The 23,835-nt window shown below is 44.9% G+C and overlaps 1 protein-coding gene across 5 annotated transcripts in view; it reads right to left on the reverse strand.

Annotated features, from left to right (window-relative positions):
* Window positions 1-23,835, reverse strand: part of kaznb (kazrin, periplakin interacting protein b) — a 158,472-nt gene that overhangs the window by 72,045 nt on the left and 62,592 nt on the right. For 4 of the 5 annotated variants that reach the window (XM_055868160.1, XM_055868159.1, XM_055868163.1 and 1 more), the window contains exon 3: window positions 21,649-21,871. In XM_055868160.1, coding sequence (XP_055724135.1) covers window positions 21,649-21,871 — 223 coding nt within the window. Of the gene's footprint in view, window positions 1-21,648; window positions 21,872-22,321; window positions 22,529-23,835 lie in introns of those variants that run through there. The other variant, XM_055868161.1, reaches the window with a different exon arrangement.

The raw sequence follows: 23,835 nt of genomic DNA on the forward strand, positions 1-23,835 counted from the left end.
CCAGCTCAGTCCTCATCCATTTAGATCACACTGAGGTTTGTATTTGTATTTATGGATCCCCATTAGCTGTTGCCAAGGCAGCAGCTACTCTTCCTGGGGTCCAGCAAAATTAAGGCAGTCCATTTTAAAAACATTACAATACATTTCACAACACATTAAGTGTGTGCCCTCAGGCCATTACTCTACTGCTACATTTCTACAACACAAAAATCCATGTGTACGTGTGTGTATAGTGCGTATGTTCTCATGTGTGTGTGTAATAGTATAACTTTAGTCCGTCCCCTCGCCCCGGGCACGAACCAGGGACCCTCTGCACATATCAACAACAGTCACCCACGAAGCATTGTTACCCATCGCTCCGCAAAGGCCGCGGCCCTTGCAGAGCAAGGGGAACAACTACTTCTAGGTCTCAGAGCAAGTGACGTCACCAATTGAAACACTATTAGCGCGCACCACCGCTAACTAGCTAGCCATTTCACATCGGCCACATATGTGTGTGTCTGTGCCTGTGTGTGTGTCTCTTGACAGTCCCCGCTGTTCCATACAGTGTATTTTTATCTGTTTTTAAATCTTTCTACTGCTTGCAGTTACTTGATGTGGAATAGAGTTCCACGTAGTCATGGCTCTATGTAGTACTGTGTGCCTCCCATAGTCTGTTCTTGACTTGGGGGTTGTGAAGAGACCTCTGGTGGCATGTCTTGTGGAGTATGCATGGGTGTTCGAGCTGTGTGCTAGTAGTTTAAACAGACAGCTCGATGCATTCAACATGTCAATACTTCTCACAAATACAAGTAGTGACAAAGTCAATCTCTTCTCTACTTCGAGCCAGGAGAGACTGACAAGCATATTATTAATGTTAGCTCTTCATGTACATTTAGGGGCCAGCCGTGCTGCCCTGTTCTGGGCCAATTGTAATTTTCCTAAGTCCCTCTTTGTGGCTGGCACCTGACCACACGACTGAACAGTTGTTCAGGTGAAACTAGGGCCTGCAGGACCTGCCTTGTTCATAGCATTGTTAAGAAAGCAGAGCAGTGGTTTATTATGGACAGGCCTCTCCCCATTGTAGCTACTGCTGCATCAATATGATTGACCATGACAGTTTACAATACAGGGTTACTCCAAGCAATTTATTCTCCTCAACTTGCTCAATTTCCACCTCCTCATAGGCACTCCTCTATGCACTTCCTGTTTCTGTCATCATGGCTCCGTGGCGACACCCACCAGTGTTACACCCAGCCAATCTGTCTGTAACCCCGCTCTTGACACACACAAGAACGAACGCACGCTCGCACCAACGCAAGCGCACACACAACGTTTGGGATCAGATGTCCACATATTGCTGACCACAAGGCTAAACGATGGAATCACATGTTACAGTAGATACAGTGCCTTCAGAAAGTATTCACACCCCTTGACTTACTCCACATTCTGTTGTGTTACAGCCTGAATTCAAAATGTATTAAGTATATTTGTTTTTCACCCATCAACACACAATACCCCATAATGACAAAGTGAAAACATGTTTTTAGAAATGTTTGCAAATGTATTGAAAATGAAATACCTCCCTCGTCTTTGTGGCTGAATCCGTTTGAAATTCACTGCTCGCCCGAGGGACCTTAAAGATAATTGTATGTGTGGGGTACAGAGATGACATAGTCATTAAAAAGTCATGTTAAACACTATTATTGCACACAGAGTCCATGCAACGTATTATGAGACTTAAACAAACGTCTACTCCTGAACTTATTTAGGCTTGCTATAACAAAGGGGTTGAGTAATTATTGAGTCAAGACATTTCAGCTTTTCATTTTTAATGATTTTTTAAAATGTATCTAAAAACATAATTACACATTGACATTATGGGATATTGTGCGTAGGCCAGTGACCAAAAAATCTAAATGTAATCCATTTTAAATTCAGGCTGTAAAACAACAAAATGTGTAAAAAGTCCAGGGGTGTGAATACTTTCTGAAGGCACTGTCTCTGTGTGAATCCCAATACACTGCTCAGAAAGGTGACAGAGAAGTGTCTAAAACAAAGCCTAGGTAGTAATGTTACGAGGCCTGTACAGATCCTCCATTCATCCATCTCTGGATTAGCCTACTGCTGCCACTGCAGTCACATCTGACACTGACCGCGACAGAGAGCTGCGTATTTTCTGATTTACCTCCAATCCCGTCCTGTCCATCCAGCTCCAACGGAACACAGCTAGGCCGCAACATCCTCTCTGCCCTCCACACCAAGGGGAAAGTCCATGTCCTCCCTTTTTCCTCCCTCTCTCCACTGATGCTGCTTCCGTTTGCTTATCCCAGATGAGGGATTCAGATTACCATGGCAATCTGTCCACGCCCCCACCCGTCCCCATCCCCCACCTCTCTTGCCCTCATCAGCCTCCTGCTGGTGACCCGCACTTTGATCCACCCTTCCCCGCCCCCCCAACGACCTCCCCAGGGGTCACACGGCACGCCAGATGGGCCATCTCTCTCTGGGCTACACACCACCCAGCCAATCACCAGCCATGACACCACTAAACAGTGTAATCGTATAGGTTGAACCTTCCTGTATTACAGTGCTAAGACATGAGTGTGACACGGCGCCATATGTAAATGCCTCAGACAATATTGTTGTAATCCTTTGAAATTTTAAATCAGAGACAGCGGTGTTAAAGGGATTCAGAGTAGGAGTCTATGCACATATCTCACCATACAACACTCCTGGTACACATCTAGTAGTAGATCCAGGTCCACTCATCCTGCAGTAGCGCAACTATAGTCCAGTATGTCATCTTACCGAGAACCACCCTTGAATGTGATAATCACTGCCATTAACGATAATGACTAGCGATGTTGTCAGCCACTTCAGCTTCTATCCCTGCAAGACATTCAGTCAGCCAGGGGTGTGTGTGTGTGTGTGCTGAAAGTGAGAATTAGTTGAACCTGCAGCCATCTATAGATGTCAGTTAGTAAGGCTCTTTGGGAACTGCAATGTGACATTGTTTGACCACGTAAAACACCAGTGCACACTGAAAGGTACACATACAGTGGGGCAAAAAAGTATTTAGTCAGCCACCAATTGTGCAAGTTCTCCCACTTAAAAAGATGAGAGAGGCCTGTAATTTTCATCATAAGTACACTTCAACTATGACAGACAAAATGAGAAAAAAAATCCAGAAAACGATCCCAAACACACCGCCCGGGCAACGAAGAAGCATTTCAAGGTCCTGGAGTGGCCTAGCCAGTCTCCAGATCTCAACCCCATAGAAAATCTTTGGAGGGAGTTGAAAGTCCGTGTTGCCCAGCAACAGCCCCAAAACATCACTGCTCTAGAGGAGATCTGCATGGAGGAATGGGCCAAAATACCAGCAACAGTGTGTGAAAACCTTGTGAAGACTTACAGAAAACGTTTGACCTCTGTCATTGCCAACAAAGGGTATATAACAAAGTATTGAGAAACTTTTGTTATTGACCAAATACTTATTTTCCACCATAATTTGCAAATAAATTCATTAAAAATCCTACAATGTGATTTTCTGGATTTTTTTTCTCATTTTGTCTGTCATAGTTGAAGTGTACCTATGATGAAAATTACAGGCCTCTCTCATCTTTTTAAGTGGGAGAACTTGCACAATTGGTGGCTGACTAAATACTTTTTTGCCACACTGTATACTGTACAAATAACTTACACCTGTGACGTTACACATGTGACGTTACTCCTCTGACGTTACTCCTCTGACGTTACACATGTGACGTTACTCCTCTGACGTTACTCCTCTGACGTTACTCCTCTGACGTTACTCCTCTGACGTTACTCCTCTGACGTTACTCCTCTGACGTTACTCCTCTGACGTTACTCCTCTGACGTTACTCCTCTGACGTTACTCCTCTGACGTTACTCCTCTGACGTTACACACACAGTCGTTACATGAAAGAGTGAGAGCTGGGATTATAGACATCCCAAGAAGGGAGCCTTTTTCTCTGAGAGAGTTTTTCCCTTCTTCAGAACGGTCCTTTCATTATCAGAACGGTCCTTTCATTATCAGAACGGTCCTTTCATTATCAATCTCAAGTCAACAACTGAGGCAATAACGTTCCAGTGGCTTCATGCAGCTGCCTGCTAGAGACATATGGACAGACAGGAGCAGCAGAGGGATGAAAGGAAACCTATTAGCTCTTTCTCCACTCTGTCACCTGCCTCTCTACTCATCCACATCATGATGGAGTAGCCTCTTCAGCCCGCTCATTTCGCCCAATTAAAGTCTGCATGCATATTACCATACACTCATTACTTGTCTCGCACAATGGTGAAGCACACGCCTCTCGGCTGCTGCACTGCTCATCACATTAGCACTGAAGGCTCCAGGGCTGCATAATTCACACAAACACACACATGCAAACCTATATCCTCCCAACACCCCCACTAGCACAACGACTCTAGAGAAAAAACGCAATATAATCTATACATCACCAGCTGATGAAAGATGCATGACAGTTCTCGGTTCTCTGAATGGACATGGTTCTCTTCCTTGACCGTGTCAATTAAGACATATTCCAGAGAGAAATCGTGTTACTAGAATTGGAGTAATCGTCTAATCTTAATTGTCTTATTGTTTGGTATTCTGCGTGGTCATCTACAGAGAATGCACCGCCCTAAACTGCATCAGGGCTGCTCTGTCATTGAACAGTCCATTACCCACATACATCATTCTTTTTTTATTATCTCTCACTCTCTCTCTCTCTTTCCATCCCTCTCCGTCTCTCTCCCCAATAGTGCCGGAAAAGCAGGCCACAGCCAAGTATATTTTCCCATCAAATACAACAAATACCATCTGTGCTTGTAAAGGATAATAAATCAACTTTGGACAAGGCTGTTGTTTTAAAGTTCTGAACAACACGAACAAAGAAATGGAAAATAAAGAAACACAAGTTTGCAAGAAAACACAGAGAATTGAAAATGTGACTGAGCTAGCCAACTTCTGGTGAAAGAAACAAAGTACTTGAATGCCACTTCAACAGTGAAGACTCAAGAGGCATAACTAGCACCGTCACAAAGCAAATGGCACACACTGACAAACCCACCAATGGCAAAGCCACTAAAACAACCACCATTACAACTCCACAAAGAAAGATCCAAACACATCCAAAGGCTTAACGCGAATGTCACGTCGACAAAGGCTTAACACTAATGACACATCAACGAAGGCTTAACACTAATGACACATCAACGAAGGCTTAACACTAATGACACGTCAACGAAGGCATAACACTAATGATACTTCAACGAAGGCTTAACACTACTGTCACGTTGACAAAGGCTTAACACTACTGTCAAGTCGACAAAGGCTTAACACTACTGTCACGTTGACAAAGGCTTAACACTACTGTCACGTTGACAAAGGCTTAACACTACTGTCACGTTGACAAAGGCTTAACACTACTGTCACGTCGACAAAGGCTTAACACTAATGACACGTCGACAAAGGCTTAACAGTAATGTCACGTCGACAAAGCTTAACACTAATGACACGTCGACAAAGGCTTAACACTAATGACAAGTCGACAAAGGCTTAACACTAATGACACGTCGATTGAAGGCTTAACACTACTGTCACGTCGACAAAGGCTTAACACTAATGACACGTCGACAAAGGCTTAACACTACTGTCACGTCGACAAAGGCTTAACACTACTGTCACGTCGACAAAGGCTTAACACTAATGACACGTCGACAAAGGCTTAACACTAATGACACGTCGACAAAGGCTTAACACTAATGACACGTCGACAAAGGCTTAACACTAATGTCACATTGACATGATGGAGGACATTAACAAAGATATCACTCCAAATGCTGGACTGCTCACTACGAACGTCACACACTAATGGAATGTGTGTATGGCCTTACTCAAGCTGTCTAAACATTGCATCTGCATAGGACAGATGACACACTTGGCGGGAAACTAAATTCCCACATTCCCACTTCCAAAAACACTTTACAAAACTTGTGGATCATAAAACCTCCTTGACATGTGTATGTAATTATTGTGGAGAGATGTTTGATTCCACAACAGGATCCAGGAATTCCCCCTCTGGTTTGGATTAAGAATTGGGTTTGGAATGGGAGAGGCCAGTTAGATAGATTGGTAAAAATGTGTTGGCTTGTCAGACGCCAATAAGACAGTAATTGAAATGTAAACACATGGGGTGCAGAAAGAGCAGCTATCTTTACTCTCAGAGGGGAAACTGATCTCACCAGCCAAGTCTGATCGGCAAAGAACCACATGCCCTAAACCGTACGTCTCGTACATGCTTTACTATACAATACCGTACAGCACGTTCACTGAAATGATTACAAACCTGATCATCTTGACTGATAATGACTTCACCTACTGCTGCAGCACTGTTCTATGCAGGTACTTGAACTTTATTTATTCATAAAGGCCAGCCAGGCAGTATGGGAACATTGTGAAACCAGCATAAACCTGATTGGGCTCTCATTGACTTTCTGAAAAGGTCAACACTCCCCAGCAAACCAAAATTGGTTCTGTGAAAGTCCCTAGAACATTCATTAGGTCCTGGCAAATGTTCTGATATCACAAAAACTGTCCAGTCGTGCTGATGATTATAGAATGTTTGTATATTTCGTCTGTTCTTTAAAAGGTTCCCAGAATGTTTCTTTAGGCTGTGGTAATATTTTTGGGATATGACAAGAGACATATAATACTGTCCGGTTGTGCTGACATTCAGAGAATGTCTGTCTCAAGGTGCACAACACGTTCCTTTGACGTTGCAAGAAGGTTGACAGAACAGCCTTCCTGAGTTCTTTAAAGGTTCCCAGAACATTTATTTAGGTTGTGGGGAAAGTCTGGGTACATTATGAAAGATAGGTTCCCAAAACAAGCTCAGTTTTGATGACATTCATACAATGTTTAAGTTAGGTTACACAGGACATTCCTACAATGTTGTACGAATGCTGACAGAACACCTGGCCTAAGTTCTTTAACAGTTCCCAGAACATTTTATTAGGTTATGGGAGTTGTCTGGGTTGTTGCAAGAATATCCTTTTGATATTCGCATAGTTTGCACTTTACATTCCCACAACGTTGCACAATGTTCCACAAGTCCGTTTTTATCATGTTCATAGTTTTCATTCGTTTTAGGTTTAACATTTCGAAAATGGTATGTTTAAGTTTGACCTAATATTACCACAACATTCTCAGCATGCAAATGTGTAGCTCCTTAAAGCATCAGAAAGCAGATTGGAATACATCCCCATTATGTTTCTCTCCAGATTTAATGACACTTTGCATTTGAAGGTGATATATAGACACATGCCATTTTAATTTAATGAACAGCATTTAATAATACAAACACAACCATATTTTTTACACTTCATATGCTGACAATCAAAAAATGTGGGGTTTGAACCTTAAATGTTTGGTTCCTAAGCCAGGTCTTTTATCCTCTGTACCAGCAGGGAAGCGCTCTTACATCTTATTTTTTCAGTATATAGCCATGGCAGAACGGTTGATCAGGAATTCCATGCTTCCTTTTTAGCCTTAACTAACCCAGTGAAATACTGGTAACTGGGTTATTCACCATCATACTCTTTATATGCTGCGTACCCCTAGGCCCACTTATAGACTGTGAGTACTGATCTAGGATCACTTTTGCTTTTCAGATCATGAAAAATAAGACAGGAGGATCATATCAAGAACTTCAAAGTAGGAATTATATCAGGTACGTTTCAAATAAAAAAAAGTTGAACATATTACATTTTTACACAATGTTTTATTATCTACGCTTATTCCATTTCTGATTTTATAAATCTGAAGAAATGAAGACATCCTCTCTTTTAGCGCTTTTCAATAGAAACATGGTTAAAGAATATGTGGCATTGAACCTCCAAGCTTCAGCTCTGCAGTCAGGTCATTAACCCACTGCCCTACCACAGGATAACTGTGGTATTGCTGGGGAGGGAGGAGGGGGGTTCAGTCTAATAGTGTCAATCAGGAGACAGAACACAATTTCTGAATCATTAAAATGTTCCCATCCTCTTCATATGCTGTGAGACTCAATACTATAACCTGTTACCTCACCCATGAGAGGTGCTGCTCTCCACTTCCCTCTTGTTACAGTGTGAAGTCTATCTCTGTCTCCTCTCTTCGCATCAATTTAAATACTTTCTCTCTCTCTCGCTCTCTCTCTCTCTCTACTCATGTGAGCTTGTTGCGTTTTCACACCCTTTGAAAATGACATTCTCTCTGGGAGAACAGGGTTGAAAACACATCTCAGGCTGTCACCGAGGGAATTCAGCTAATGTGGGTCATGTTGTTCCGTGTGTGTGCGACCAAACTAAGGAGACACAAACACACATACATGCATGCACACACAGCTCCTCCAGCTCTTGCAGCTAACTGGGTAAAAACAGAGCACTCTAGCCAGGGAAAGACTTTGCCTTGGGACTGCAGGTGTGTTTTTATCCCACCTGTAGATTACCCCCAGTCCTGACACCCCCCCCATCTCCCCCTACCTCTCAGACCACCCCCTCAGCCCTAATAACAGCCTAATGATGCCTGTGTTTGCCATTGTTATAACAGTACTGAGGTACCAAGCTTTATGGACTGCTCTAAAAATCAATCATTCTCTTCCTTCCTCCAACCCCAGCCTGTTGGTCCATTAGGAGCAGTGAGACCATGGAGGGTGGTTCCCTTCTCCCGTCTCCTCTCTCCAGATTGCCTCACTGAGCCACCAGCCATGCACAGTAAATTACCCACACTCCTCTCATGTGGACGATTGAGCCGGCATGCTCTTGCCCTGGGGCACACATTAACCTTATAAAAGGGAAAGTAATAACGTCTGTCTCAGCTCACACACCATGGAATAACCATGGAAGAATTTATCTCCCTCCTCAAGACAGAGAGGCAGACAGACAGACAGCATCTTCCATCTCTCCTCAGCATATACAGGCTTTGATGGCCCAACCTTCACCATGTAATTTGGGGGAAATAGACCAATTTGAAGTTTCATTCCCATCAGCTCTCGCTCTCTCTCTGGTACACTGCACATTTGCCCGCCTGTGGAAATATGGAAGGGTTTCACAGAGCAGGCTGGATGGAACAGAAGCAGTACTGGTTTGGGGAGCACATTTCTGGACGGAGCGAGCAGCTGAGTCTCTGGTCGTGGTTAATTAGAGGGGTTTGTGGGAAACCCTTCAGTCTGAATCCCCCCGAAACCACACACCCACCGGTTGGAACGGCCATGCTGAATGGAATTCATTGTTCGGTTGCCAGAATGGAAGATTCTACCCACTAGAATCTGTCCTCTAAGGAGCTGCTATGAGCCTGACTTTGAGAAAGCCAATATGGGCAACAGTAGAGGGCGGGCCCCCAGAATAATAATGGGAGAGGGATGGAGTGGGAGGGTTTAGAATAGGAACTAAGCACTGTCTCTGAGACTGAGGGCTGGGTATGCTTGGCTGGGCGTTACAGTAGAATACAGAGCAGGAAGTCTGTATTTAGGGTAGGAATTGGAGTGTGGAGTTTAGGGATGGTTAGTGTTGATATTAAAGGGGATAGTCTGATTTGGATGTCAGTAGGCCATCTCAACTGCCTGAAGTTGGAGTGTGTTTATACAATTGGAGTGTAGTAACATTAGTGGGAGAAGATAGGGATGGATGTAACGACCTGACAAGGATTAGTTAGCTCACGAGTTCTTGACCACAACTGTCTGAACTTTGTCTTCCAAATAGTTCATGTTTCAACCTCCTGGGGTAATAGTAAGTAAACACATCTGGTTTGAGGAGGCAGGCAGACAGACAGTATAAACACATTCCATTTACAGACATACAGGAACATAGGCCTCAGAGAAGATAAACTGTGTGTGTGGTTGTGTGTGTGTGTTATGTGCCGTCATAATATCAGGGTAATTGGGGTCCAGGTAAATATTTGTGTAGAGTCTCCTCAGCATAAAAAAACGGGGAAACCTGCTAACGCTTTTCAGCGGCAGACAAACACAATTGAAAAGGAGGAAGAGACTCCTGTAATAACGACGTGTCAAAAGATTTTCAGATTTCAAGTGATGGAAAATAGAGCATGACTTTACGACACATCAAAAAAAAATGCCTCAAACTTTCAAGGTGCACACAGTATCAGAATCATTAAATCATGGTTGTTGTCCTATAAAGTTACTCAAATTGATTTCTCCTAACTTATATTTGATTCGTTACAGGGGTATTGTGAACAGACTGGTGCAGTGAGCAGTGGGGTGCAGTGTTTAAAACATCAACACTCTCTGCTGTCGTCTGGGAGGAGAGTAGGTATCTCAAAGAACTCTATGGGAGGTCAATTAGAAGTGCCCAACATGACTCCATGGGCATTCATTTCGGTAAAACAAATCTAACCAAATTTTCTGTGAATGACAGTAGGGATGCAGTGCAAACCAGCATGCACTTAGCCTGACACCTGGACTTGATGTATGAGTGGCTAACTCCAACTTTCGTATAAATCATGAATCGATGTCAACGGAGGATTGTTGTGAAGGTTTGAGTTACGCTGAGCATTTTTCAAGTCACGATTCAGCCCTCAGGCTATACTTGAAGTTGAACACAGTCGGGTCTGGTGTGTGTGTGTGTGTAATAATAATTATTTGGTGGGTGCTTATATTTGTGCTATTTCACACATGTCAAGTGTGTATTAATACGCATGTGTGAATTGGAAATGTTTTTTTTTTGCATATACAGTGGGGTCTGGAATGATTGGCACCCGTGATAAAGATGAGCAAAAAAGACTGTATAAAATAAAGAATACAAATACTATATTGTATGCAAAAAAAAATACATTGGTATTCCTTTATACTAATACAATAGCTCAGAAAAATATATTTTGTTTAAGTACAAAAAGATAGGGGTCAAAATTATTGGGACCCCTGTTTTCAATACTATGCCTTTTTCTAGAATGTTTTATGAGATTGGAGAACACATTGGAAGGGAATTTAGACCAATCCTTCATACAGAATCTTTCCAGATCCTTGATATCCTTCGTCTCCACTTATGGACTGTACTCTTCAATTCAAACCACAGGTTTCAATGGGGTTCTAGTCGGGAGACTGAGATGGCAGTTGCAAAATAGTGATTTTGTGATCAATTAACCATTTATTTGTGGATTTTGATGTGTGCTTGGGTTTATTGTCTTGCTGGAAGATCCAACTGTGGCCAAGTTTCAGCTTCCTGGCAGACGCTATCGGGTTTTTGGCTAAAATGTCCCGGTACTTGGTAAAGTTCATGATGCCATTGACCTTAACAAGCCCCCAGGGACAAGTGGAAGCAAAATAGCCCCATAACATCAAAGATCCACCACCATCTTTTACAAGTAGGTATGAGGTATGTTCTGCATTGTTCTTTCAAAGGCCAAACTATTTTTGTGTCATATGACAATGGCACCGGTCCAAATCCAAGTGCCAATGCCATTCAGCAAACTCCAGGCGGTGCTATGGTTGGAATGCCACGCATTGTGTCCCCTGGGGGGCCCTGGGGGGCCCAGCCTCTGCACTTCCTCAAACTCATTTTCCTGCGCATGCAGTAAGTCACTGCTCATTGGAGAAGGGATTTATACTGCAGCCAAGGCAACAATATGTACCAGCAGCAATAAAAGGCTCCTCTGCCAAAGCAATGAGGCATTTTAATAGGATGAGCTGAGGGACTGTTCAGAGGAGCGCCTGCATGCCCGATCCTTCCACCCAAACTCTCACTAAGTTACAGCCGTTTGAAGTCTGGACTCAACAAAGATTTGGATGATTTAAGGTGAAAACAGAGGGTTAGATGTGTGGAGCTGGTGAGGGGGAGACAGGGAGGAGAAAGGGGAGCTGGATTCTTAAACATGGGATCATTATCTGGGCCTCCCGTGGAGAGGACGAGAAAGATGGGGAGAGGGGAGGGAGGCAGAGAGGGAGGGAGAGAGGGAGAGTTCCATCACATGGCCACGCTACACCCACTCAAGGGAGTGCACTGGACTGGACTTCACTGTTAAACCTTTCTTTGCCTCCTTGTCCCTGCCTTCTGCTCCCACTCTGTCTAATATGTCTAACACAGCAGAATCCCAGAGTGGTTTGTATCATCGCGGTCCACTTGCCTCTGGACATAGGCCTGTCCTGTCCATATCATTAGAGAAGCGCCAGTTCCTTGAGAGATGCCACCCCCCCCTCCGTCCACCCTCTCTTTACCACCCCCACAGAGGAACACACTCAATCTGTCTGCTCTCATCTCATCAGTGTTAAGTCACGCATAGACCAAGGCAGGCACCTGCATCAGCCCCAGTCCCCCTAGTTAAAGCAGCGTCTCCTACAATCACAATCACACAGTAACAGGGCCGACCCATCCTCAGTGAGATAGCTAGCCCCTTCCTGGACCCACCTCCTGATCCTCTCCAGATATACATTTGCTACAGATTGCATAAACCTGAACAGGAAGCATTATTTCACCCAATACATAAAACAAACCCTCCGCTCTGAAATATGGGGCGTAATAAACCCCAGGTTCCCACCAAGACAGAAAGGACATGAAGGATGCTTATTGCCTCATTTCCTGTTGCAAAGCTCCTTTCTCCCCCCATCGTCATCTATGGCGGGAAAGGAACTATGCAGTGTGTCACTGCTGATAATGTTATGATGAGGGGGCCAAGTGAGGGGAACTGAAGAGAGGGAGGGAACTGAAGAGGGGGAGGGAACTGAAGAGAGGGAGGGAACTGAAGAGGGAGAGAACGGAGAAATATTCCCATGCAGCAACAGCGGCAGCTGCCCCAGCTCAGTCCTAGTCCCAGCTAATAAAGGGCATCCTCAGACAGACAGTCGTGACCCAGCCATGACCACAACAGACCCAGGAAGTCCCCATTACACCATGTCTTAACTATTCAGCTAACTCATGTGGGATACGGAATGGAATTAGAGAAGAGTGGAAATCCAATAAAACGTTGTCTTTCATGAATGAAATTAATTTACTAGAGATGGAGGCATCTAGCTATCTATGTAAAACAGTGGTTAAACCATATTAACAATATCATCACAATGGCAGGGAATTATAATGGGAAGGAATCTACAGTATCAAATAGTTAATTGTATGGTTCAAAAACACTCTTAGTTTCTCCTTGAATTGACTTTCGCTCACTTCCAACTCCAACATGTGAAAGTATCAGCTTGGCTCAGTGTGTCTCCTCACTCTTGGTTCTGCTCCGCTGCCAGCCTCAGACTCAGTCGGCTCTATTAAGAAGCAGTTGATGTCATTGGCTGCCTGACGTTGCCACCGAGGCCATCTGCTGTCCAGCTGAAGAGAAGAGCTACCATCACCAGCTGCAGTGTCAGGCAGGGCAGGCAGGGCCCCAGAGGGAGAAGTGTGGCCCCTCGCCAGGCAGGGCCCCAGAGGGAGAAATGTGGCCCCTCACCAGGCAGGGCCCCAGAGGGAGAAATGTGGCCCCTCACCAGGCAGAGCAGGCAGGGTCCCAGAAGGGAGGTATGTCCTCTCACCAGGTAGAAAGAGGGACACATTTCTGACTCTCCCTGTCTTCCAACTCCATCAATCCCAAATCAAGTCAAGGTCACTTTTCATCAGGAAATTTTGACCCCAAAGGAATCCACACATTCCACTTTACACCTCTTCACTAACCCCTATGCCTTGTCAACCCGGACCTTCAATTGAATGATGGTGACTAAACCAATATGGACCCAAAAACGTAAACATACAGTGGCTTGCGAAAGTATTCATCCCCCTTGGCATTTTTCCTATTTTGTTGCCTTACAACCTGGAATTAAAATATATTTTTGGGGGGTTTGTATCATTTGATTTACACAACATGCCTACCACTTTGAAGATGCAAAATATGTTATATTGTGAAACAAACAAGAAATAACACAAAAAAACTGAAAACTTGAGCGTGCATAACTATTCATCCTCCCCCAAAGTCAATACTTTGTAGAGCCAGCTTTTGCAGCAATTACAGCTGCAAGTGTCTTGGGGTATGTCTCTATAAGCTTGGCACATCTAGCCACTGGGATTTTTACCCATTCTTCAAGGCAAAACTGCTCCAGCTCCTTAAAGTCAGATGGGTTCCACTGGTGTACAGCAATCTTTAAGTCATACCACAGATTCTCAATTGGATTGAGGTCTGGGCTTTGACTAGGCCATTCCAAGACATTTAAATGTTTCCCCTTAAACCACTCAAGTGTTGCTTTAGCAGTATGCTTAGGGTCATTGTCCTGCTGGAAGGTGAACCTCCGTCCCAGTCTCAAATCTCTGGAAGACTGAAACAGGTTTCCCTCAAGACTTTCACTGTATTTAGCACCATCCATCATCCCTTCAATTCTGACCAGTTTCCCAGTCCCTGTCGATGAAAAACATCCCTACAGCATGATGCTGCCACCACCATGCTTCACTGTGGGGATGGTATTCTCGGGGTGATGAGAGGTGTTGGGTTTGTGCCAGACATAGCGTTTTCCTTGATGGCAAAAAAGCTCAATTGTAGTCTCATCAGACCAGATTACCTTCTTCCATATGTTTGGGGAGTCTCCCACACGCCTTTTGGCGAACACCAAATGTGTTTGCTTATTTTTTTCTTTAAGCAATGGCTTTTTTCTGGCCACTCATCCGTAAAGCCCAGCTCTGTGGAATGTACAGTTAAAGTGGTCCTATAGACAGATGCTCCAACCTCCGCTGTGGAGCTTTGCAGCTCCTTCAGGGTTGTCTTTGGTCTCTTTGTTGCCTCTCTGATTAATGCCCTCCTTACCAGGTCTGTGAGTTTTGGTGGGCGGCCCTCTCTTGGCAGGTTTGTTGTGGTGCCATATTCTTTAAAAAAAATGAAAATGGGTTTAATGGTGCTTAATGGGATGTTCAAAGTTCCTGATATTTTTTTTTATTACACAACCCTGATCTGTACTTCTCCACATCTTTGTCCCTGGCCTGTTGGAGAGCTCCTTGGTCTTCATGGTGCCACTTGCTTGGTGGTGGTACCCCTTGCTTAGTGGTTTTGCAGACTCTGGGGCCTTTTGGGAACAGGTGTATATATACTGAGATCATGTGACACTTAGATTGCACACAGGTGGGCTGTATTTAACTAATTATGTGACTTCTGAATGTAATTGGTTGCACCAGATCTTATTTAGGGGCTTCAAAGAAAAGGGGGTGAATAAATATGCACACACCACTTTTCCATTTTAATATTTTTTTGAAACAAGTTATTTTTTTCATTTCACTTCACCAATTTGAACTATTTTGTGTATGTCCATCACATGAAATCCAAATAAAAATATATTTAAATTACAGGTTGTAATGCAACAAAATAGGAAAAATGCCAAGGGGGATGAATAGTTTTGCAAGGCACTGTAATCCCCATCTCGTATGTCTTGACTATCCCTACCTGAACATAAACAGGACCCTGCACCCAGCCGGCTTCCTCCTCAAAAACACCTAAACATCTTGTAGTCGGGATGGAACATCTCTGTTCATCATCACTCCATCAGTTTGCATGTACTACTGTTCACACTGATACAGGCCTGTCTGTCTGCAACGTGCCTGGCTCAGTCTCAATGGACTCATTACCAGGCCTAGCCTTATTAACAGAGGGAACAGACAGACAACAATAGAGTCATTATGTATTACAAGCCACTACCAGACACTGTAGAACAACGGCTGACAATGTAAACACAAATCATACTAGTCTAGTCAAGAGAGACACTAAACTGCATATGTGCAATTGATTTTGCACACCTGTATTCTATACATGAAATCCGAATTTCAACGAAAGTATTGCAGCAAAATCTAATTTCTTCAATTCCCAATTCATCAAACCCTGAGTAAGGTTTTACTGTATTTCTCAATAAGAAAATAGCTCTTCGATCTGCAGGTGTCCCCCTCTCATCACACAAGGCCATGGTCAACATCATAGGGGTCCAGCTCCCATTCTTCCCCAGTGAGGTGATGCCTCACTGCCTCAGTGCCTTGGGGCTTGGCTAGCAGTGGAGCTGGAGCCCCTGGAGCTCTCTGTGAGCTGAAGGGATGATTAGCCTTTCCTCTGGAGAGAGAGAGAGAGAGAGAGAGGGGTAGAGAGAGAGAAAAAGAGCAAGAGAGAAAGAGAGGGAGAAAGAGAAAGAGACAGAGAGGCCAGCCTTGCCTCTGGCTATTGTTTGGACACAGTTCCTCTCACGCTGCATTGGCCACAGACAGGGCGTGGCTGGGGGAGGCCAGGCAGGGAGTTAGGAGGGTGGGGGAGGAGAGGGAGGTTCTGGCTCAGCACAGAGCATACTTTCTCTGTGGAGAGGGAACAGGAAGGCGGGTGGTCCCAGGAGAGAAGGGGGAGAGAGGGGGTGAGGAGGTGGGGCTTTCCCCTGCAGCTCTGTTCCCAGCCTTTAGTTCTACTGCTCCAGAGCACCATGAGGTAATGAGAGAGCTGGAGCCTCTACCAAACTCAGGCCAGATGGTGAGAACTAGTCTTCCTCACAGGGCTCTGTGGGCAGCATAAACTAACATGGTTTCACTTCTCTCATCTGCAGAGAAAAGTTGAGTATAAATTACTTTGTATTAAGAAGTGTTGGAGGTTATTCCCTTTCAAACTGACTAGAAGCATGTGCACTATCGAAAGGGGTCTTTCAGCCGGTAAAAGTCCACAATCCTCTCCATGCTTCAGTAGGGTGCAGAGAGTATAGCTTGTCCTTCATTCCAACTACATCACTAATGCCACAATGGAACCCTTACCCTAAAATTCGGACCATTTCTCAGGCCCACCAAGAACTGTCTCAGATCAGATTAAAACCTGAACAATGCTTCCAAGTTAAATCCCCAATCCCTCACTCCAACCTTGACCATGACCGACAGCCCCTGTGGCAGGTGTAACATACAGCCCATATTACAGCTATTTCCCCTGGTATTCAGCACAATCCAGCGTGTTATAAGTCAGATGTATTCTCCCCCTGTCGGAACAGAATTGTCTCTCTGACTACCTGAAGGCTGCCTTCTTTACGGCTGCATCTTAGGCGCTTTATGGCGTCTAATTGGCAGATTCCCATGAGTCTGTGATGAGTGCACGCTCACCCAGCGTCTGCAGGATGCTGATGATCAGACAGCCACAACTACATATATTGGAATAGGCTTACAGTGCATTGATTTTAGAGGACAGAAATGTTTTCATTCTGGTCCTGCTCCTCCAGCTCAGACGTGCAGATAGCCCCCCCCCAGTCAGACACGTATTAGGGGCGAGCGTAATGTATTTGATTTGTCGCTGGAACATCAGCAACATTTAGGAATGCTAAACAGATCGCAGACATCCAAGTGATGGATTAAGTATAGTGGCCAATCGTGCCGAGGGGGTCATCCCCCCATGATGAATACATTAGTGTCAGCACCTGGAATAGGCAGGTCATTTGTTACATTCAACAGCACAGTGGTTGCAGCCTCCTACTGTAGATAGATACTCCTGTATTACCAGGGGTGGTACAAAGTGCAACACACCAGCAGAAAACAGGCCGATTCTCACATAGGCTTATTTATTTATGCAAATTCACTACGAGTCAGATCACGAACACACTGGCTTTGCTCCCTCTGGGCACCGATGTCAATTCAACGTCTACTCCACGTTGGTTCAACGTTATTTCATTGAAACAACGTCGATTCAACCAGTGTGTGCCCAGTGGGCTGCCACCTAGAAGCTACTTCTAAGGGGGTTCAAAGTTAGGGAACTAGTCTTCGTCACAGGGCATCATGGCTGGTGAGTGGTGATTTAATCTTGTGTCAATGCCAGCCAGTGGTTGGTTTTAGAAGGGCATTCCAAGGGCAAGGAAGCAGATTGAGCTATCGTTTTATAGCCTTACTGGACATCTGTCAGTGATGTTATTGAGGTCCCACAGAGGTGAAACTCAGTAAAAAATTCCTGCCATTTCTGCACAGTAGAATATATTTACAGGAGTCAGCCCGTGCATACTAACAAGTCTTGTCTGTTCGCTAGCCTTGATCCGGCTCAGGGCAGGACTAACAAACAGACTAACAAATACCCAGACATGGAGAAGGGAACACCTCACGAACTCTTAATCTCTTAATCCACTGAGTGCTGTAGCTGATTTATCTGATACCTCCTCTGACGAAGTGGTGAAATTTGACTAAGAGGAGAAATCAGAGAAATCTAAGTCTCACACATGAACAATCTTAAGCCTCATCTTGTAAGATGTCCTTAAACAAAGACAGTATAAGTGTTCAGCTTTGTGGGCCCCTCTCTTTCCCGGGTGAGAGTATTTAACCGAGTTCCTTTCCCAAGATGCAGTGGGGCGAGAGGTACGTGTGTATCTGTTTCGGTTTTGCCTAATCAGCCTCACATAACTCCAGTCACCTGACTGGCTGCCCTGCCGCCCGCCCTGCCAGGGAACAGGAAGCATGACACCACTGCCCTGATGCAGAGGAATGTGAGAATGCAGAACTAAGGCTCCCTGTTAACACTGCATGACTGCAAAGGAGGGAGGGGAGGGGAGGGAGTCACATTCCCAACCGCTGAACCCAACCGTCTCCCACAGTCCCAGTGTACTGTAGTGGCCCTCATATAGCATCCACTTAGTGTGGGAATGCTAACATGCTAATGGAACCTGTTCAAACAGAGAGTTTAAAACCAAGCAAGCAGAGCAAGCTTGGGGGAGCTGGTAGATATTTCGCACTGACCAGTCGACTCTGTGCTGTGCTTTAAACCCTGCAGGCCAACCATCTCCAGCTGAGATCACCTGCTGCTCTGCTCAACACCATCTGCCCAACACACAGAGAGGACCATCAGAAAGACAGAGCCACCTACGACGCATCACAGAGCCACCAGCTCAATATCTCCTGTTCCCCTCCCTGGCATATCTAAGCTCAGTCGGGAACCGAACAGCCTGAGGTTACGTGGAAGGAGTGTCAGTCCCTTCCTCTCTGATGTCACCTGACAAACACACAGCCTACGCCAACCGACACATCCCTACTTACAAACTTGCATTGACATACAGTACCTGTCAAAAGTTTGAACACACCTAGTCCAAAAAATATATATAAATAATATTTGAGATTCTTCAAAGTAGCCACCCATGGCCTTGATGACAGCTTTGCGCACTCTTGGCATTCTCTCATCCAGCTTCATGAGGTAGTCACCTGGATTGCATTTCAATTAACAGGTGTGCCTTGTTCAAAGTTAATTTGTGGAATTTCAATTTGTGGAATTTCAGAAAACTAAAAGGACGTCAGTCTCTTCATCTCACATCAAACTTTCATCCTCTTGGTTGTCTGTGCACAACAGCTGATGTCTTGAGGTGTCAGGCCTCAAGAAGAAACACCCCCAACAGCAGGAGAAGAAATCTCACAGACGAACAGATGCTAAATAATGAACTAATGGTATTGTTCACACATCTCTCCTGTCTGAATGAATCAAAACAATAGCAAACTATACCAGAATCCCTTATGGTCTACAGTACCACTCAGAAGTGTGGACACACCTCCTCATTCAAGGGTTTGTCTTTATTTTTACTATTTTACTACATTGTATTATAATAGAGAAGACATCAACTATGAAATAACACATATGGAATCATGTAGTAACCAAAAAAGTGTTCGATTTTAGATTCTTCAAAGTAGCCACCTGTTGCCTTGATGACAGCTTTGCATACACTTGGCATTCTCTCAACCAGCTTCATAAGGTAGTCACTTGGAATGCATTTCAATTAACATGTGTGCCTTGTTAAAAGTAAATTTGTGGAATTTCTTTCCTTCTTAATGCGTTTGAGCCAATCAGTTGTGTTGTGACAAGGTAGGGTTGGTATACAAAAGATAACCTTATTTGGTAAAAGACCAAGTCCATATTATGGCAAGAACAGCTCAAATAAGCAAAGAGAAACGACAGTCCATCATTACTTTAAGACATGAAGGTCAGTCAATACAGAACATTTCAAGAACTTTTAAAGTATATTTACAGTAAGTGCAGTCGCAAAAACCATCAAGCGCTATGATGAAACTGCCTCTCATGACGACGCGACAGGAAAGGAAGACCCAGAGTCACCTCTGCTGCAGAGGATAGGTTCATTAGAGTTACCAGCCTCAGAAATTGGCAATTAACTGCACCTCAGATTTCAGCCCAAATAAATGCTTCACAGAGTTCAAGTAACAGACACATCTCAACATCAACTGTTCAGAGGAGACTACGTGAATCTGGCCTTCATGGTCGAATTGCTGCAAAGAAACCACTACTAAAGGACACCAATAATAAGAAGAGACTTGCTTGGGCCAAGAAACATGAGCAATGGATATTAGACCGGTGGAAATCTGTCCTTTGGTCTGATGAGTACAGATTTTAGATTTTTTGTTCCGTGTCTTTGTGAGACGCAGAGTAGATGAACGGATGATCTCTGCATGTGTGGTTCCCACCGTGAAGCATAGAGGAGGAGGTGTGATGGTGTGGGGGTGCTTTGCTGGTGACACTGATTTATTTGGAATTCAAGGCACACTTAACCAGCATGGCTACCACAGCATTCTGAGCGTTACACCATCCCATCTGGTTTGCGCTTAGTGGGATGGCCCTCCAGGTCGTGTAAGGGCTATTTGACCAAGAAGGAGAGTGATGGAGTGCTGCATCAGATGACCTGGCCTCCACAATCACCTGACCTCAACCCAATTGAGATGGTTTGGGATGAGTTGGACCACAGAGCGAAGGAAAATAAGCCAACAAGTGTTCAGCATATGTGTGAACTCCTTCAAGTCTGCTGGAAAAGCATTCCAGGTGAAGCTGGTTGAGAGAGTGCCAAGAGTGTGCAAAGCTGTCATCAAGGCAAAGAATTTTGTTTAACACTGTTTTGGTTACTACATGATTCCATATGTGTTATTTCATAGTTTTGATGTCCACTGTTATTCTACAATGTAGAAAATAGTTTAAAAAAATAAAGAAAAACCCTTGAATGAGTAGGTGTGTCCAAACTTTTGACTGATACTGTAGCTGACATGCACAATTGCCCGCTCTCAGTGGAACTATAAATAAGACAAAGCGGTAGCAGACTCACAAACCACTACATCCTACTGTCATGAATCCCATCACACACAGCTCAGCGAACGCACAGGCTCTGAAACACCCCCACACTTATATCCTATAGGCTCCACTACATCTATGAGCAAACTTTAAGAGACACCGCCTAGTGCATGTTATGACGTGAATGAAGCAACATGAGTACGACTGTCCAGATCACCCTGATCAACCATGTGCTCACTGCTCTCACACCTCTCCCCTTCATGGCAGTGTATTGTGGCGCAAGACTCATGCCAGAGCGTCTGGTAGCAACTGTCTCCCGGCTCACACAGACAGAGAGAGAAAGAGCCAACCACGGAGCCGGAGCCAGGGGGAGCGCAGCCCCAGAGAAACCCACAGAGACTCCACCGCTGCCTGGGAACGCACACCAGGAGTAGACTTGCCCTGGTTCCATTCTCCCACTTCCCTATCAGGCTGCTGTGAGTTATCCAGCGGAGGAAAAAGTTAGCGGAGGAACAGCGGAATGAGATTAGTCATCTAGACGGCCAGTTGTGCGTTACCGCAAATATTTCCCACACTCGTTTTAAAGACAGTCACACGTAAAGGTATATGTACTCGCACACACTCACACACACTCAGTGAGTGTAACTCACCCTGGTAGCGGAGGCTGTCATGGTCATGGTGGTTGTGCTGGTGATGCTGGTGGTTGTTCTCCAGGGGCGAGGGGGGGCTGCTGGCCCCCAGCTCTGCCAGTCTACGGCTGGTGGCCGACAGCTCTGAGCGCAGGTTGGTCACCTCCTGACTGGCAGACTGGATGGCCCCATCGATCCTCTGAGCCAGCTGCTTATTGTCTTCCATCATTTTAAGGATTTTCCCCTGAGGACCAAACCCACACAGAGCAGCATGGTGTCAAGTGGAGCATTGGGGGATGAAGAGACTGAGACCCTCTCCCCCTCTTCTCCTCCTCCTCTTCCTCTTCCCTCACAGTTTACTTCACACATAAAAATTCCAGCAGCCAGTCCCTCTTCTCTCCCCTCCGTTCAGCCAGGAGAGAGATGCTATGTCTACCTGTTACTGCATACAGTCAGTATCCTCCTGTCCCTAACCAGTAGACTGTTTCTGTGTGACTATGTGTGTTTTGCCAAAGAAAGAAAGTGAGTGCGATAGGGAGAGAAAGAGAGACGGAGAGAGAGAGAAAGATCAAACACAGCAGGCGGTTTAGGGAAAGTGAGTGTTCCTGCTGAGGAGAATGTGCTGTGAGCAGCTGCTCTGTGAGAGGACCCAGCGTATAGAGAGATGACATGCACCCTTTTAAACGGAACGTACCATGTGCTGCAGCACCAGGGGAGAGGGGGAGTTAGAGGCGGTTAGACCGAGCCGAGTGCCGCTTCTCAAACTCTCTAACTACAGAATACCTCATGTATCCCACATCCTACAGACAGCCTGTAATGGGTTAGTAATCCACTCTTTTATGGGGAGATGAAAAGCTAATTTCTCCCACTTTCCTCCTCTCCCCACCTCTCTGGGCTTGGCTGTAATGTTGCTCCCTGTGACAAACACTAGTCAAGTGCTCTATATCATTCCCTCCTTCTCTCTCCCTCGCTCTCTCTCACACACACACACACACACCCGCTGTCATTCTGTCACTCCCACCCCCTCTCTTTCTATTCATTATATATTCATCCCTTTGTCCCAGGAAAGCTCACCCCCACATCGGAGGAAAGAAAAAGGGGGCTGGCTCAAGCCCGGCTAAGAGGTAAAAACATGTTAACCCTGAGAGCAAACTTTGCAGAGGACAGACACAGAGAGAGAGAGGCACAACTCACTTATAAGGGTCAACACGAAGGAGGATAGGCTGGGAGAATTCCAATTGAGCCCCAGCTAAAGAGCATTGTGGGCTTATGTCTTTGATTAAAGACTGCTCCAAAGGATTACCCGTCTGAGAATAATCTTTAAGCCCAACAAACAAACACTCGCAGATCAATTCCTATTTGGAGGGATGGACGGTTTTGTGAACCACAGAGATTTGAATATGTACTGCTTTTGTGAAATCGTCAACCCTTCTCAGCATAGCTACGACTCAGCACCCTTCTGTAACACCCTGATCAAACCATACATCTAGATTGATTCTATGAGCAGTGTTAAACATGTATATTCCCTGTGTCTGTGGATAAAGTCAGGGAGATAAATGTTTTAAAAAACACGTCACTCTGAGCCACTGTCTAGGTTGGGTGATAACAGCCAAAGTGCTCACTGGCATTCACACAATGGAGTGGCAGACAAAGGCAGGGCCAGGGCGAGACCAGGGAGTCGGTATAACAGACAGTTCTGGTACAAGATCCCAGTTTCACTGGGAGGTTACTGCAGTTCCACCACACCCTAGTTTGAAATGAAGCCCGTAATGTAATGTGGTGCAGCTGCTGGTGCTTTCATACATCATTTCTCTGTGCCTCTCAGATGCTGTAGTAGTCGACCAGTTAGTCTGGCCTCAGGCTGGGAGACATGTACTATCCCTGTAAGAGAGAGAGAGAGAAACAGAGCGAGAGCGAGAGAGAGACGGACAGACAGACAAAAGAGAGATCGAGGTGGAGAGAGGTGAGTAAGAGAGGACCAGTGTAGTCTGTTACCTCAGGCTAGCTCTAAGGTAGGCTGCAGAATGATGGACATCTATATAAAAAAAACAGCAGGACATTGCAGAGAGCACTTAGAACACGTTTTCACTACAGTTCTATGACTAGCAAAATACTTTCACATCTCTGTCCCGCCCTGACATACAATACATTGCATATATGACGTAGGTAGAGTAAAGTTAATACGGCATGCTTATATCTGACTGACGT

The sequence above is a fragment of the Salvelinus fontinalis genome, chromosome 18 (assembly GCF_029448725.1).
Source record: "Salvelinus fontinalis isolate EN_2023a chromosome 18, ASM2944872v1, whole genome shotgun sequence".
NCBI classification, from domain to species: Eukaryota; Metazoa; Chordata; class Actinopteri; order Salmoniformes; family Salmonidae; genus Salvelinus; species Salvelinus fontinalis.